The sequence below is a fragment of the Lynx rufus genome, unplaced genomic scaffold (assembly GCF_022079265.1).
Source record: "Lynx rufus isolate CCGP_SWC_20201006 ecotype Redwood Valley unplaced genomic scaffold, mLynRuf1.p SCAF_9, whole genome shotgun sequence".
Taxonomy (NCBI): domain Eukaryota; kingdom Metazoa; phylum Chordata; class Mammalia; order Carnivora; family Felidae; genus Lynx; species Lynx rufus.
In genome coordinates, this window is record NW_025814897.1 from 16,195,583 (window position 1) to 16,212,213 (window position 16,631).

General features: G+C 44.5%; 1 protein-coding gene across 2 annotated transcripts in view; it reads left to right on the forward strand.

The window, feature by feature from the left end:
* Window positions 1–16,631, forward strand: part of KMT2A (lysine methyltransferase 2A) — an 84,721-nt gene that overhangs the window by 57,212 nt on the left and 10,878 nt on the right. For both annotated transcript variants that reach the window (XM_047070290.1, XM_047070291.1), the window contains exons 27-31: window positions 90–4,335; window positions 5,071–5,151; window positions 6,439–6,497; window positions 7,593–7,763; window positions 9,578–9,652. In XM_047070290.1, the coding sequence (XP_046926246.1) occupies window positions 90–4,335; window positions 5,071–5,151; window positions 6,439–6,497; window positions 7,593–7,763; window positions 9,578–9,652 (4,632 nt within the window). The remainder of the gene's footprint in view (window positions 1–89; window positions 4,336–5,070; window positions 5,152–6,438; window positions 6,498–7,592; window positions 7,764–9,577; window positions 9,653–16,631) is intronic.

A 16,631-nucleotide genomic window follows, 5' to 3' on the forward strand; every position in this document is an offset into this window, starting at 1 on the left:
GAAAAGTCATTGCCGAGCCATTGAAAGCAGTGGCTACCGCACGTTTGTCCCTCTCTGTAATAGACTGTTATTTTCTCTCTCTTGTTCAGGAAGTCCTACCCCAACCACTCATGAAATAGTCACAGTGGGTGACCCTTTACTCTCCTCTGGACTCCGAAGCATTGGCTCCAGGCGACACAGCACTTCTTCCCTGTCACCCCAGCGGTCTAAACTCCGGATAATGTCTCCAGTGAGAACTGGGAGTACTTACTCCAGGAATAGTGTTCCCTCAGTGTCGTCCGCCATCGGGACTGCCACAGATCTTGAGTCAAGTGCCAAAGCAGTTGATCATGTCTTAGGACCGCTGAACTCAAACAGTAACTTAGGGCAAAACACTCCCACCTCTTCAAATTTGCAAAGGACAGTGGTTACTATGGGCACTAAAACCAGTCACTTGGACGGATCTTCATCTTCAGAAATGAAGCATTCCAGTGCTTCCGACTTGCCATCCAAGAGCTCCTCTTTGAAGGGAGAGAAGGCCAAAGTGCCAGGTTCCAAGAGTTCAGAGGGATCTGCACATGCTGTGGCTTATCCTGGCATTCCCAAGCTGGCCCCGCAGCTTCATAACACAGCATCTGGAGAATTAAATGCTAGCAAGATCGGCACTTTTGCTGAACTCTCTTCGGTGCCGTTTTCTTCTAAAGAGGCCCTCTCCTTCCCCCCACTCCATCTGAGAGGGCAAAGGAACGATCGAGACCAACACGCAGACTCGAACCAATCAGTAAACCCCTCTCCCGAGGAAGATGCGGAAGTCAAAACCTTGAAGCTATCTGGAGTGAGCAACAGGTCATCCATTGTCAATGAACATGTGGGATCTAGTTCCAGGGACAGGAGACAGAAAGGGAAAAAGTCTTGTAAAGAAACTTTCAAAGAAAAACATTCCAGTAAGTCTTTTTTGGAACCTGGTCAGGTGACCACCGGTGAGGAAGGAAACCTAAAGCCGGAGTTTGTTGATGAAGTTTTGACTCCAGAATTTATGGGGCAACGACCATGTAATAATGTTTCTTCTGATAAGATTGGAGACAAAGTCCTGTCTATTCCAGGAGTCCCCAAAGCTCCATCCATGCAAGTAGAAGGATCCGCCAAGGAATTACAGACACCCCGGAAACGCACGGTCAAAGTGACACTGACGCCTCTCAAAATGGAAAGTGAGGGCCAGTCCAAGAATACCCTGAAAGAAAGTAGTCCCGTTTCCCCTCTGCAAATAGAGTCAGCGTCTCCAACAGAACCAGTTTCAGCCTCTGAAAGTCCAGGAGATGGTCCAGTGGCCCAGCCAAGCCCCAATAATACCTCATCCCAGGATTCTCAAAGTAACAATTATCAGAATCTTCCGGTTCAGGACAGAAACCTGATGCTTCCAGATGGTCCCAAACCTCAGGAGGATGGCTCTTTCAAGAGGAGATACCCCCGTCGCAGTGCCCGGGCACGCTCTAACATGTTCTTCGGGCTCACCCCACTCTACGGGGTAAGATCCTACGGTGAAGAAGACATTCCATTCTACAGCAGCTCAACTGGGAAGAAACGAGGCAAGAGATCAGCTGAGGGACAGGTGGATGGGGCCGATGACCTAAGCACTTCTGATGAAGATGACTTATATTATTACAACTTCACTAGGACAGTGATTTCTTCAGGCGGAGAGGAACGGCTGGCATCCCATAATCTATTTCGGGAGGAAGAACAGTGTGACCTCCCGAAGATTTCTCAGCTGGATGGTGTCGATGACGGCACAGAGAGCGATACGAGCGTCACAGCCACAGCGAGGAAGAGCAGCCAGATTCCAAAGAGAAACGGCAAAGAAAACGGAACGGAGAACTTAAAGATGGAGCGGCCTGAAGACGCCGGCGAGAAAGAGCACGTCATTAAGAGTTCCGTGGGCCACAAAAACGAGCCAAAGATGGATAACTGCCACTCTGTGAGCAGAGTTAAAACACAGGGGCAGGATTCCTTGGAGGCTCAGCTCAGCTCATTGGAGTCAAGCCGCAGAGTCCACACGAGCACCCCGTCGGACAAGAACCTACTGGACACCTACAACACCGAGCTCCTGAAATCGGACTCGGATAACAACAACAGCGACGACTGTGGGAACATCCTGCCCTCGGACATCATGGACTTCGTCCTAAAGAATACCCCATCCATGCAGGCTTTGGGCGAGAGCCCAGAGTCCTCTTCGTCGGAACTGCTAAATCTCGGTGAAGGCTTGGGTCTCGACAGTAACCGGGAAAAGGACATGGGTCTTTTCGAAGTGTTTTCTCAGCAGCTGCCCACGACAGAACCTGTGGACAGTAGCGTCTCCTCCTCTATCTCAGCAGAGGAGCAGTTCGAGCTGCCCCTGGAGCTGCCGTCTGATCTGTCCGTCCTGACCACCCGGAGTCCCACGGTCCCCAGCCAGAATGCCAGTAGACTGGCTGTGATCTCCGACTCAGGAGAGAAGAGGGTGACCATCACAGAGAAGTCTGTGGCCTCCTCTGAAGGGGACTCGGCACTGCTGAGTCCCGGAGTAGACCCGACGCCCGAAGGCCACATGACTCCCGATCATTTTATCCAAGGACACATGGACGCGGACCACATCTCCAGCCCTCCTTGTGGTTCAGTGGAGCAGGGTCATGGCAACAATCAGGATTTAACTAGAAACAGTAGCACCCCCGGCCTTCAGGTACCTGTTTCCCCTACCGTTCCTATCCAGAACCAGAAATATGTGCCCAACTCTACCGAGAGTCCTGGCCCATCTCAGATTTCTAATGCAGCTGTCCAGACCACTCCACCCCACCTGAAACCAGCCACTGAGAAACTCATTGTTGTTAACCAGAACATGCAGCCACTTTATGTTCTCCAAACTCTTCCAAACGGAGTGACCCAAAAAATCCAATTGACCTCTTCTGTTAGTTCTACACCCAATGTGATGGAGACAAATACTTCAGTATTGGGGCCCATGGGAAGTGGTCTCACCCTAGCCACGGGACTAAATCCAAGCTTGCCAACTTCTCCATCTCTCTTCCCTCCTGCTAGCAAAGGATTGCTCCCCATGTCTCATCGCCAGCACTTACATTCCTTCCCCGCAGCTACTCAAAGTAGTTTCCCACCCAACATCAACAGCCCTCCTTCAGGCCTACTTATTGGGGTTCAGCCTCCTCCAGATCCCCAACTTTTGGTTTCAGAAGCCAGCCAGAGGACAGACCTCAGTACCACAGTAGCCACTCCATCCTCTGGACTCAAGAAAAGACCCATATCTCGTCTGCAGACCCGAAAGAATAAAAAACTCGCTCCCTCTAGCAACCCTTCAAACATTGCCCCTTCCGATGTGGTTTCTAACATGACACTGATTAACTTCACACCCTCCCAGCTGCCAAATCATCCCAATCTGCTAGATTTGGGCTCACTTAACACTTCATCTCACCGAACTGTCCCCAACATCATAAAAAGGTCTAAATCTGGCATCATGTATTTTGAACAGGCTCCGCTGTTACCGCAGAGTGTGGGAGGCACTGCCGCGGCGGCGGCGGGCGCATCAACAATAAGCCAGGACACTGGCCACCTCACCGCGGGGCCTGTGTCTGGCTTGGCATCCGGTTCCTCCGTCTTGAACGTTGTATCCATGCAAACCGCGACAACCCCTACGAGTAGTGCGTCAGTTCCGGGACATGTCGCGTTAACCAACCCCAGGCTGCTCGGCACCCCGGATATTGGCTCAATAAGCAACCTTTTAATCAAAGCCAGTCAGCAGAGCCTGGGGATGCAGGACCAGCCTGTGGCTTTACCACCAAGTTCAGGAATGTTTCCGCAACTGGGGACATCCCAGGCTCCTCCCGCCGCGATGACAGCGGCATCTAGCATCTGCGTGCTCCCCTCTGCTCAGACCGCGGGCATCACGGCCGCGTCGCCTCCGGGGGAAGCAGAAGAACACTATCAGCTTCAGCACGTGAACCAGCTCCTTGCCAGCAAAACTGGGATTCTCCCTTCCCAGCGTGATCTTGATTCTGCTCCAGGGACCCAGGGAGCCAGCTTTCCCCAGACAGTAGATGCCCCCAACAGCGTGGGGCTGGAGCAGAACAAGGCTTTATCCTCAGCTATGCAAGCCGGCTCAGCCTCTCCTGGGGGCTCTCCGTCCTCTGGGCAGCAGTCAGCAAGCCCCTCCGTGCCGGGTCCCACCAAACCCAAACCAAAAATCAAACGGATTCAGCTGCCTTTGGACAAAGGGAATGGCAAGAAGCACAAAGTTTCCCATTCGCGGACCAGTTCTTCTGAAGCACACATTCCAGACCAGGAAGCCAGCGCGACATCCCTGACCTCAGTCACAGGGTGAGAGATGCCAATATCCGCTCTGCTGGGTGGGCGGGATCTTGTGCTCGGGACTAGAGGCTGGGGCAGTGGCGGTCTTCTGGGAGGGACGTGTTGCATTGCTCGGGGGTGTTCTGGGTTGTGACTTTGATTTTTTTTTTTTATTTTTTATTTTTTTTCCCCTCACAGCAGTGATTTCTAGAGCAAAATTTAGTTCCATCCGTGGGCAGTTTGTCTCTGGGATAGAACCACATCTCTAATTACTCTTGGATTTAAAACAGTGCTGCTGTTTGCTCTTGGCGTTTGGTTTTCTGGGGGACGGGGGGGGGGGCTGGTGTTTGTGTTTTTGTTTTTGTTTTGCTGAGGCTTAGGATACTGAAGGACGATTATTCCCGTCCAGAGGGCAAAGCCACCTGTTGTAGATCCTCATGAAGTCCCTTTTGAGAACACTAGCATGGGGTGTAACGCATGTAAAGTACACAAGTGAAGTTTTACATATGTGTGCACCCGCGTAGCCACCATGCAGATCAAGATCTAAAACATTCCTAGAGTTCCAGAAGCCTCCTTGTGCCTTCTCTTGGTCAGTACGCCCTCAAGATAACCACTGTCTAACCTGTATCACCACAGATTAGTTTTCTCAGCTCGTGAATGTTATCAGATCCATCGTGGTGGAGGCATTTCTTTAGACTGAGCTGTGCATTTGGCACATGTTTCCTGGTGGTTTTTCTTGAAAAGATACAAATGGTTCCCTTCCAGGACTCCAGGAGCAGAGGCTGAGCAGCAGGGGACTGCTGATGTGGAACAGTCGTCCCAAAAGGAGTGTGGGCAGACCACAGGGTAAATATGCAGATCATTTCTCCAAGGTTAAGCCCTCAGTTCTGTCCACCTCATTTAAAAAAAATAGTTCAGGGGCGCCTGGGTGGCGCAGTCGGTTAAGCGTCCGACTTCAGCCAGGTCACGATCTCGCGGTCCGTGAGTTCGAGCCCCGCGTCGGGCTCTGGGCTGATGGCTCAGAGCCTGGAGCCTGTTTCCGATTCTGTGTCTCCCTCTCTCTCTGCCCCTCCCCCGTTCATGCTCTGTCTCTCTCTGTCCCAAAAATAAATAAACATTGAAAAAAAAATTTTTTTTTAAAAAAAAATAGTTCTTCCTGATTTGTATTATTTTTGTTGCCAAAGCTTTTTTTTTTTTAAGTTTGTTTATTTATCTATTTATCTATTGGGGTGGGGGAGGGGCAGAGAGAGAGGGAGAGAGAATCCCAAGCAGGCTCCATGCTGTCAACACGGAGCCCAACGTGGGGCTCGATCCCACAAACAACGTGATCGTGACCTGAGCCGAAATCAAGAGTGGGACGCTTAACCCAACTGAGCCACCCAGGCGCCCCTTTTTTACGTAAAATGAATAATGCTATACATATTGTTCTGTACTTGGTTTTGTTTTGTTCTGTTATTTATTTAAACAGTCCCTTATCGGAGTACCTGGGTGACTCAGTGGGTTAAGCGTCCGACTCTGGATTTCGGTTCAAGTCATGATCTCATGGTCATGAGATTGAACCCCGAGTTGGGCTCTGCTCTGACAGTGAAGAGCCTGGGCATTCGCTGTCTCCCTCTCTCTCTGCCCCACCCCTGCTTGCACTTTCTCTCTCTCAAAATAAATGAATTAATTTAAAAAAATAAAAAAGATAAACCACCCCTTATTGATATGCATTTGGGTTGTTTCCAAATGTTATTTAATTTAAGAAAAGGGAAACTGGTGGTGGTTTTCTGGCTCGGGCAGCTTGCTTTTATTTTTGGTTAAATCAGTTAACTTAAGTGATTCCAGAACTGCTTTTTTCCTAATACCGAGGGTATGAGAAAAATTTCAAGGATATAATGTACAAACTGCAAAAGCAGAAATTTAATGTCAATATTTGGGAAAGAATCTCATAAGAGATAGTTTTATGTTATGTACCTTATAGTAGTGTGATGGTGTTTATTCAACAGGTAATACACAAATCATCCTGTGGTTCATTTCTAGTAGTTGTTTCATATAGCCCATACAACAGTATGAAGACTATGGACAGTTTTTATCTTTGAATTAAAGAGCTAGCTGATGTTACATCTCACATTTGGTTTTCCTTTCATTTAGGCAAGTTCTTCCTGAGATTCAGACAACACAAAATTCAGCAAATGAACAAGAAAGTACAGGTACGTGGGTAGGTAACAGGTTAGAATTAGAATTCCAAAGCCAAACGTACTATAAAAATGGCCTATGTTATCTACTAGTTTTCTAAATTAAAAAATCTTAAGCTCCAAAGAAGTTAAGTGATTGGCCAGAGGTGTAGACTAAACCTCAGAGCGTCTGTCTCCTGGTCCAGTGCCCTTCTACTACATATTCTATGATCAGCTGTCAAGTAGTCTTCTGTTCCACTTGCTCTACAGCAGTGTGATTTTACTAGCTAGTGATTACCTGACTTCATCCCTCAGTGGTCACCAAAGAAAGCCGTATATCTGGTCACAACCCCAGATGCATCTCCATAGCACTTTCCATCATCTGTGCTAATGAATTGGGTCAGTAAAGAACTGGTCACTTCAAGACTAGTAAGATCTGGGTATAAAGCTTTGCCCGTTTTCATCGAGGGAACTTCTCAAAAGAGAGGCAGCTAGAGAAAATGCTCAAGTGTAACATGTGGGATGTGATCCCATTCTGCTGATTGGCTGATTTCTCAGGAGAACTGATACACCTCCTTCTGCAAGAAGGCGGGGGTGTGGGGGGGTTGGTGGCAGGCTTTGGAGCCATATGGGTTGAAATCTCATCTTATATGAACTTGGGCTACTTACTCTCTGCCTCGGGTTTCTTGCCTTTGAAGCGTACGTTATAATAACACTTCCCTCACTGGATTGCTGTGAGGTTTCTCTGAGTTAATACACAGGAAGTTCCTAGAAGAGTGCCTCGATGCCTAGTGCTTCATTCATATCCATCATTATTAGTTTTTAGCTTTGACCCTAGTGGGGGCAGTTGCTTATTGAAAAACTATCAAATTGTCATACCAGGAAGTCATACCACAGAGACAGCATGACTTCAGGTTAAAAAAAAAAAAAAAAAAAAATCCGTTTCTGTCCCTCTCCAGCTATGACCTAGGGCAGGCTGCTCCACGGCTTTGAGCCTCAGATTTTGTTATCTGTAAATGGGAGTGATCCTACCAACCATGGAATGTTGTTAGGCTTGGAGATAACGTATCAGTGTTCAGTAAGTGTTTGCTAATGCAACCACTTTGGCCCCTATCTGTTTTCTCCCTGTAGAACCTAAAACAGTGGAAGAAGAAGAAAGCAATTTCAGCTCTCCACTGATGCTTTGGCTCCAGCAAGAACAGAAAAGAAAGGAAAGCATTGCTGAGAAAAAGCCCAAGAAAGGACTTGTTTTTGAAATTTCAAGTGATGATGGCTTTCAGATCTGTGCGGAAAGTATCGAAGGTGAGTGGATTAAATGAGGTTGGGGGGCACCTGGCTGGCTGCTTTGTGGAGCATGTGACTCTTGATCTCGGGGTTGTGAGCTCGAATCCCACGTTGGGTGTAGAGATTACTTTAAAAAATAAAAATGAAAAAACAGGTTGTCTCGCTAGCTCAGGCCCTGACTCAGCCAGATCTGCCCTATGTACATTAATTAGTACCATTGATGTGGGTAGTTTTGTGCGAGGTGTTATGGAAGATACTCGAAGGCATTATACATCTAACTTGTCCTTAAGTTCCTGGAGAGATATAATCCATAACTTAGCTGAGCACATGAGACCTCTTCTCTCTCCAGCCTTGTCTTCTGTGATTTCTTTGTGTACCTTAACTGCCATTCTGTCTCACCCCTGTGCCTTCTCCGTTTCTTCCCTCTGCCTGGAATGTTCTTTCTACCCTGGTATACCTGGTGAACTCTAGCTTGTCCTTCAGGGTTCTGCTTGGAAAGTCTTCCCTGACCTTCTGAGGCAGATAAGCACTCCCACTCCTTCCTTTCTGCTCCTTTTGGAATCTTAAATGCTTCTCGGTATAGCTTAAACTTTGTTTTGTAAATGTCTGTTTGCTTTTACAGTTTACTCAACAGGGAACTTCCTAGAAGGGCTGGCATTTTTATTTTCTTGTTCGTTAGCTGTTGAAGAACTAGTGAACTTTCTTTAGGCAAGAAGTACTAGAGGAGTTGGAAGGAAAGAGCGATCCCTGTGGGTCAGTTAGGGTTATTGAACCCAGGAAAAATGGTGAAATAGAAGATCCCATTAAAAGAGGTAATAGGATTTGAGTTAGCAAAAGAGAAATGGGAAAGGCTTTCTAAAAAGAGACACACGCACAGTTAGACAGGATTGCATGTGGTGGGTTTAGAGCATCCTCAGGTGGGAGAGGACCTCAAAATCCTTATCGGGTAGTAGTGAGATAGAAAACTGCGAAGGTTAATTGGGCACAAGTTTTGGAGGGCGTTCAGTGCCAAACCATGAGGCCTTTGGAAATCTGGAAAAGTGAAATAAAAGCAGAATTTCAAGAAGCGTAAGGTGGACTCAATTAGAGACATGGAGGTGGCAGGAGGTCACTGATGAGAGCATAGCTACAGTAGAGATGTCCGGTAATAAAGCCCGTTCCCAGCAGGCAGAGAGAGGAAAGAAGGATGGACATACTTCATGACTGCTTGGATACGGAGAGCAGAGAGAGAAGGTGACTGAAGATTCAGGCCTGGGTCACTAAAAATAAAAAAATAAAAAAATAAATAAATACAAAGATACGTAAGGAGAACAAAAAAACTACGTTGAGTGTATGAGTGCCACATACAACACATTGAGCGTGATGTGCTGGTGACAAGTCCAACAGACAGTAGGAGATCATAGAATCTTAAGTTGGAGCTGGAAGGGACTGAAGAGGTTTTCTCGTCATACCTCGTAGTTTTACGGAACAGAGGTAAAGATCTCCCCAGAGTCTGGGTTAAATCATTAATGCTAATACTGTTTTGTTCAGGGGCATCGGGAATAGAAGTAACACCATGCATTCAGGTTTGGGACCCGGACTACCATCAAGGGATGTGAATGCTTTGGGGATTCAGGGGTCATTTTCAGAAGGTGTGAACCTCCTTTCCAACAGGAGGAAGCACTGCTGGGTAGTGCCCCTGCCCAGCCTCTTATGCACGGAAAACATTAAAACTAAGAAAACAAAAAAACCATTTTAGAAGGGTGTTTTCACCCTGTAGGGATTCTAAGCTCAACGTTTGTGCATGCCATTGGTGTTGGAAGTAGTTGACCAAATATTTCATTTCTGCACAGATGCCTGGAAGTCACTGACAGATAAAGTCCAGGAAGCTCGATCAAATGCCCGCCTAAAGCAGCTCTCATTTGCAGGTAACGGCCGCAGTGGTCATTTTATTCTGAATACTCTGTCTCAGAGTATTCTGGTAGCTTGTTGGTCTAAAACTGTAGAGTTGATTCTACAAAAATGTCAAACTTTTAAAAAAAGAAAATGGAATTCATATGGTATACAGCACACCCATTTAAAGCATACAGTTCACGGCACCTGGGTGGCTCAGTCGGTTAAGCATCCGACGTCAGCTCAGGTCATGATCTTGTGATTTGTGAGTTTGGGCCCCTCATCAGGCTCTGTGCTGACATCTCAGAGCCTGGATCCTGCTTCGGATTCTGTGTCCCCGTCTCTCTCTGCCCCTCCCCCGCTCACACTTTGTCTCTCTCTCTCTCCCAAAAATAAACATTAAAAAATAATAATAATAAAGCATACGGTTCAATGGCTTTTAGTGTATTCACAGAGTTGTGCAACCATCACTAGGGTATAATTCCAGAACGTTTTCATCATCCCTTCAAGAAACTCCATACTCATTAGCAGTCACTCCTCAGCTCCAACACCCACCACCATTGATCTACTTTCTGTCTCTAGGTATTTGTATGGAATCATACAATTATATGGCCTTTTATGACTGGTTTCTTTGATTTATTTATTTAATGTTTATTTACTTTTGAGAGAGAGACAGAGTGCAAGCAGGGGAGGGGCAGAGAGAGGAGGAGACACAGAATCCAAAGCAGGCTCCAGGCTCCGAGCTGTCAGCACTGAGACCGCTGCAGGGCTTGAACTCACAAACCATGAGATCGTGATCTGAGTCGAAATCGGACGCTCAACCAACCGAGCCACCCAGACGCCTCTGGATTCTTTGATTTAACATAGTGCTTTCAAGCTTTCTCTCTGCTGTAATGTTGCATCAGTACTTTATTGTATTCTTTTTCTTTTTTTTTATGCTTATTTTTGAGAGAGCACGCACGCGTACACAAGTGAGCGGGGGAGGGGCAGAGAGAGAGAGGGACAGAGGATCTGAAGCAGGCTCCACGCTGGCAACAAGCCCAATACAGGGCTCGAACTCAGGAACCACAAGATGGTGACCTGAGCCAAAGTTGGATGCTTAACCGACCGAGCCACCCAGGAGCTCCATTGTTTTCTTTCCTTTTTTTTTTTTTTTAAACAGATGAATTTTTTTATTGAGGTAAAATTCACATAACATAAATTTATCAACTTAAAAAAAAAAAAATTTATCAACTTAACCTTATTTTTTTCCAGAGTAACCCATTTTTAAGTGTACAATTCACTGGTGTTAAATGCAACCATCCATCCATCCCATAACTTTTCTTCTCGTGAAACTGAAACTCCCCTTTCCCCATTGTCTCCTGCCCCCGGCAACCACCATTCTCCTTTCTGTCTGTATGGATTTTGATTACTTTCAGTACCTCATGTAAATGGAATTATACGATAAGTGGACTGGCTCATCTCACTTAGCATCATGCCCTCAAGATTCATCCATGCTGTAGCAGAGTGCAAAATTTCCTTCCTTTTTAAGGCTGAATAATATTTCACTGTATTTATATGTCACCGTTTGCTGATTGATTCACCCATCCACGGATGCTTGTTGCTTCCACATTTTAGCCATTGTGAATCGTTCTGCTGTGAATGTGGGTGTATAGATATCTATTCAAGACCCTACTGTCCAGGGCCCCTGCGGGGCTCAGTCAGTTAAGCGTCCAACTCTTGGTTTTGGCTCAGGTCATGATCCCAGGGTCGTGGGATTGAGCCCCGCATCAGGCTCCACCCTGGTTGTGGAGTCTGCTCAAGATTCTCTCTCTCTCTCTGCCCCTCTCCCCTGCTCTCAAAAAATCAATCAATAAATAAAATAGTTCCTATTAAAGAAAAAAAAAAAAAAAGACCTTGCTTTCCATTTCCGGGAGGCATATACCCAGAAGTTGAATTGCTGGATCATTGTTTTTTGTTTTTTTTTAATGGCAATTCCATTTTTAATTTTTTAAGGAACCACCATACTAGTTTCCCCAGGGGCTGCACCATTTTACATGCCCACCAGCAGTGCCCGAAGTTTCCAATTTCTTCACCTTCTCTTTTTTTTGATAGAAGCCAGCTAAAGGGATGTGAAATGGTATCTCATTATAGTTTCGATTTACATTTCCCTAATGATTCGTGATGTTGAGCATCTTTACATGGGCTTATTGGCTATTTGTAGGTCTTCTTTGGAAAAAATGAAGGCTTCCGTTTAAGGCCTTTGCTTGTTTCTTAATCAGGCTTTGTTGTTGTTGTTGTTTTTAATGTTTATTTATTTTTGAGAGAGAGAGGGAGATGGACAGAGTGCGAGAGGGAGAGAGGCAGAGAGAGAGGGAGACACAGAATTTGAAGCAGGCTCCAGGCTCTGAGCTGTCAGCACAGAGCTCGAACTCACGAACTGCATGATCATGACCTGAGCTGAAGTCAGACTCCCAACCGACTGAGCCACCCAGGTGCCCCTGTTGTTATTATTGTTGTTATGGTTGAGTTTTAAAAGTTGTCTCTACATTCTAGATATTAATCAGACAGATGATTTATAATATACATATCTACGTATAGAGATAGAGATAGATTAGATATAGATATATTTGTGAGGGAGATATTTGGGGGCAAATATGTCTCTATAGTGTAGATATTAATGAGAGGGATAATTTACTATATATATATTTAGATTTGTGAGGGAGATATTTGGGGGGCAAGAAAATATGATTTGTTGGTCCCGTGCCCAACTGCGGTGGTCATTGGGTGGAACTGTAGTTAAATTTGTACTTTGCCTCTCCCAGTAGTCATTTTGAACTGATTACTTATAATATGTATAAAATCCTACTCCTGGAGTAAGCCAGCATTCTGAACTTTGTTCGCAGCCTCAAACTGAGTAGCCAGCCCTTTGTTCTGGCCAAAAGGACAGAATTTCCTTTGATTTATCCATGTCTTTAACTGCCACATGGAATGGTGGTAAGAAACCATGTACTTTGGAGGGAGAAAAAACTGAGTACAAGCCACATTTCTGCCCTTTTGCTATCAACATTCCACTGAGTGCAAGCTAATTGACTTCTCTGAGTCTCAATATCCTTATCTAAAAGGGAATATTGGGACACCTGGGTGGCTCACTTAGTTGAGAGTTCGACTTTGGCTCAGGTCATGATCGCGAGTTCCTGAGTTCAAGCCCCACATAGGGCTGTCTGCTGTGAGTGCTTCAGATCCTCTGCCTTCCCTCTCCCTGCCTCTCCCCCACTCATGCTCGCTCGCTCTCTCTTAAAAATAAATAAAAACATGAAAGAAAAATAAAAAGGAGGGGTGCTTGGGTGGCTCAGTCAGTTAAGCGTCCCAACTTCGGCTCAGTTCATGATCTTGTAGTTCTTGAGTTCAAGCCCCATGTTAAGCTCTGTGCTGACAGCTTGGAGCCTGGAGCCTGCTTTGGATTCTGTGTCTCCCTCTCTTTCTCTGCCCCTCCCCCTCTCGCACTCTTTTTCTTTCTTTCTCTCAAAAATAAACATTAAAAAATTTTTAAAAAAAGAAAAAGGAATTTTAATGTGACCTTCAAAATTTATAGTGAGGATTAATTAACGTGTTGTGTCAACTATACTCAAATAAAACATTTTTTTAAAAAGGGACCTGACATTATTGACTACTTATATGTATGTAGATAACTACGGTTATTTATATGTATACAAGTAATGTTATTTATTTATACATCTTAATTTACCTAATATGCCAAATAAAGACCATTATCCTTATGGAAAATATTTGAGACAATTCAGAGAAATCATCGAAGACTAGCTTTGGGGGGGAGGTAATAGTATATTTTCATATATGGTATGAAGTGAGGGTCAACTGCATTCTATCGCATGTGGATACCTGGTTCTCCGAGCATCACTTGTTGAAAAGACTGTCTTTTCCCCCATTAAATGGTCTTGGCACCGTGGTCAAAACTCATGTGACCAGGGGCTCCTGGCTGGCTCAGTCAGGGGAACATGTGACTCTTGATCTCAGAGTTGTGAGTTTGAGCCCCGTGTTGGGTGTGCACATTACTTAAAAATAAAATCTTTTTTAAAAAAAAGGCATGTGACCAGATATGCAGCGGTTTATTACTAGACTCAGTTCTATTCCATTAGTCTGTATGTCTGTCTTTATGCCAGTACCACACTGTTTTGATTAATTACTGTACATCTGTGGTAAACTTTGAAAGCAGAAAATTTGGAGTTCTCCGGTTTTGTTCTTTCTCAGGATTATTTTGACTACTCAGGATCCCCTCAGATTCCGTATGAATTTTAAGATGAGCTTTTCTGTTTTTGCAAAAAAATGTTATTGGGATGTTGATAGAAATTGCACTGAATCTGTAGATCACTTTGGTAGTATTGACATTTTAACAGTATTAAGTCTTCTAACCCATGAACACGAGATATGTTTCCTTTTATTTAGGTCTTTAATTTCTTTTAGCAGTGTTTTGTAGTTTTCATTGTACAAGTCTTTTACCTCCTTGATTAAGTTAGTTTGTAAGTCCTTTTTTCTTTGTGATGCTATTGTAAATAGAATTGTTTTGTAATTTCCTTTTCAGATTGTTCGTGGTTTGTGTATAGAAACTCAACTGATTTTTGTGTGTTGACCTTATCCTATTACTTTGATGAATTCACTTATTTTAACAAGTGTTTTGTGGTATCATTAGAGTTTTCTACATATAAGATCATATCCTCTGCAAACAGAGATAATCTTACTTCTTCCTTTCCAATTTAGGTGACTTTTATTTCTTTTTTTTACTTAATAGAAGTGGTGAAAGTGGGCATCCTTGCTTCATTCATGACCTTGGAGGGAAAGCTTTCAATCTTTCACTATTGGATATAGTATTCTCTGTGGGTTGGTCAGTACGTGGCTTTTATTAGTACTTCATTCCTTTATATTGCCAAATAATACTCCATTTTGTATGTCGTTTATCCATTCATCAGCTGATGGACATTGGGTGTTTTTCCACCTTCTGAACCCCTGAACCGTAAGATCATGAGCCAAGCTGAAATCAGTTTCAGACGCTTAACTGACTGAGCCACCAAGGTGCACCCTGTATAGACATGTTTTTATTTCTCTTGGATATATACCGAGGAGTGGAATTGCTGGGTCATGTGGTGACTCTATGTTTGTATTTTGAGGAACTGGGGCACATGGGCGGCTCAGTCAGTTGAGCGACTTGACTTCAGCTCAGGTCACGATCTCGTGGTTTGTGAGTTTGAGCCCCATGTCAGGCTCTGTGCTGACAGCTCGGAGCCGGCTTCTGATTCTGTGTCTCCCCCTCTCTCTGCCCCTCCCCCACTCACACTCTGTCTCTCTCATGCTTTCAAAAATAAATAAATATTTTTTTAAAAGGAAAAGAAAAGAAAGAAAGAAAGAAAGAAAGAAAGAAAGAAAGAAAGAAAGAAAGAAAAAAGGAAGAGAGAAAGAAAGAAAGAAAAATTAAACTTTGAGGAACTGCTAGATTGTTTTTTGAGTAGCTGACCATTTTACACCAGCAATGTTTGATGGATCCGATACCTATATCCTTGTCAACACTTGTTATTGGCTGTCTTTTTGTTACGGGTATCCTCCTGAATTATTTATTCAAAAATAAATACATAAACTTAAAAAATTAAAAATAAATAAAGAATGATTAACTATTTTATTAACAGGCTTTTACATTTTTATTTTGAGAGAGAGAGAGAGAGAGCACGAGCAGGAGAGGGGCAGGGAGAGAGGGAGAGAGAGAATCACAGGCAGGCTCCACACTGCTAGCCCAAAGCCCAGTGCGGGGCTCAAACCCACAAACCACAAGATCGTGACCCGAGCCGAAATCCAGAGTCAGATGCTTAACCAACTGAGCTAACCAGGAGCCCCAACTATTTTATTCACAGATTTATTAACAAAGATTCAGAACTTGGAGATAATCTAGATAAAGATGGAGGAGACGGGCTCTCTCTTACATTAATGGCAGACACATAAATTATGAATACAGCTGATTGGAGGAGCGGTTAAGCAACGGCTATGAAAATTTTCGACTCATTTGCCCCTCCATCCAGCAATTCCACTTCTAGGAAAGTATCCTCTAGGTAGTCTCAGCCAAGTCATGAAAAATGTATGAGGGTAGGTTAAGCATCCTTAAGTTAGGCTCAGCGGGGTAAGCGCCTGACTCTTGGTTTCTGCTCAGGTCATGGTCTCATGGCTGGTGAGTTTGAGTCCCGCCTGAGGCTCTGCACTGACAGTGCTTGGGGTTCTCTCTCCCTCTCTGCCCCTTCCCCGTTCACGCTGTCTCTGTCTCTGTCTCTGTCTCTGTTTCTCTCAAAAGAAATAAACTTAAAAAATATGTACGAGGGTGGACTGGGAGAGGGGAGATTGGGAAGAGAATTTAAAAGAAAAAATGTATGAGGGTGTTCATTCCAACATGTGTTAGCAAAAAACTAGAGGCAGCAAGCCAAATACTCCTCAACAGGAGAATTTAGAAAGAGGTCCAAAGTAAATTAATTGGAAGGGGCTGGTTGTAACCGTATGTATCTGGTATGATCATGACTCCCTTTAGATACGTTCATGTTATACACCCACATATCCACACACGTGTACTCTATCTCAATCTATAGAATGGTTGCCTCAGAGTGTCACCTGGGGAATTCAAATGGGCAACTTGGACTTCCTGTACTGTTTCACTTTATTTCCATGAGTGGATATCACTTTTATGAATTTTTAAAAAAGAGTGAATTCAAGTGCAGTTGTTAAAAAAGCAGATGGCAAATAAACTTTTAAAAAGATCTTCTGAGCATTGAGTAGTGTATAGAATTGTTGAATCATTATGTGACATGCTTGAAACTAATGTAGTACTGTATATAAGAAAAAAAGAAAAAGAAAAGACAAAAAGAGTTCGGGTTCTCCTAGGTTCTCAGCCTCTGCCCCTCACTCTACCCTCGTGCTAGGCTTGTTCAGCCATTCTCACCCTCTCGCATTACACTCCTGTGATTCATCCCGTCTTCCTACCATCCC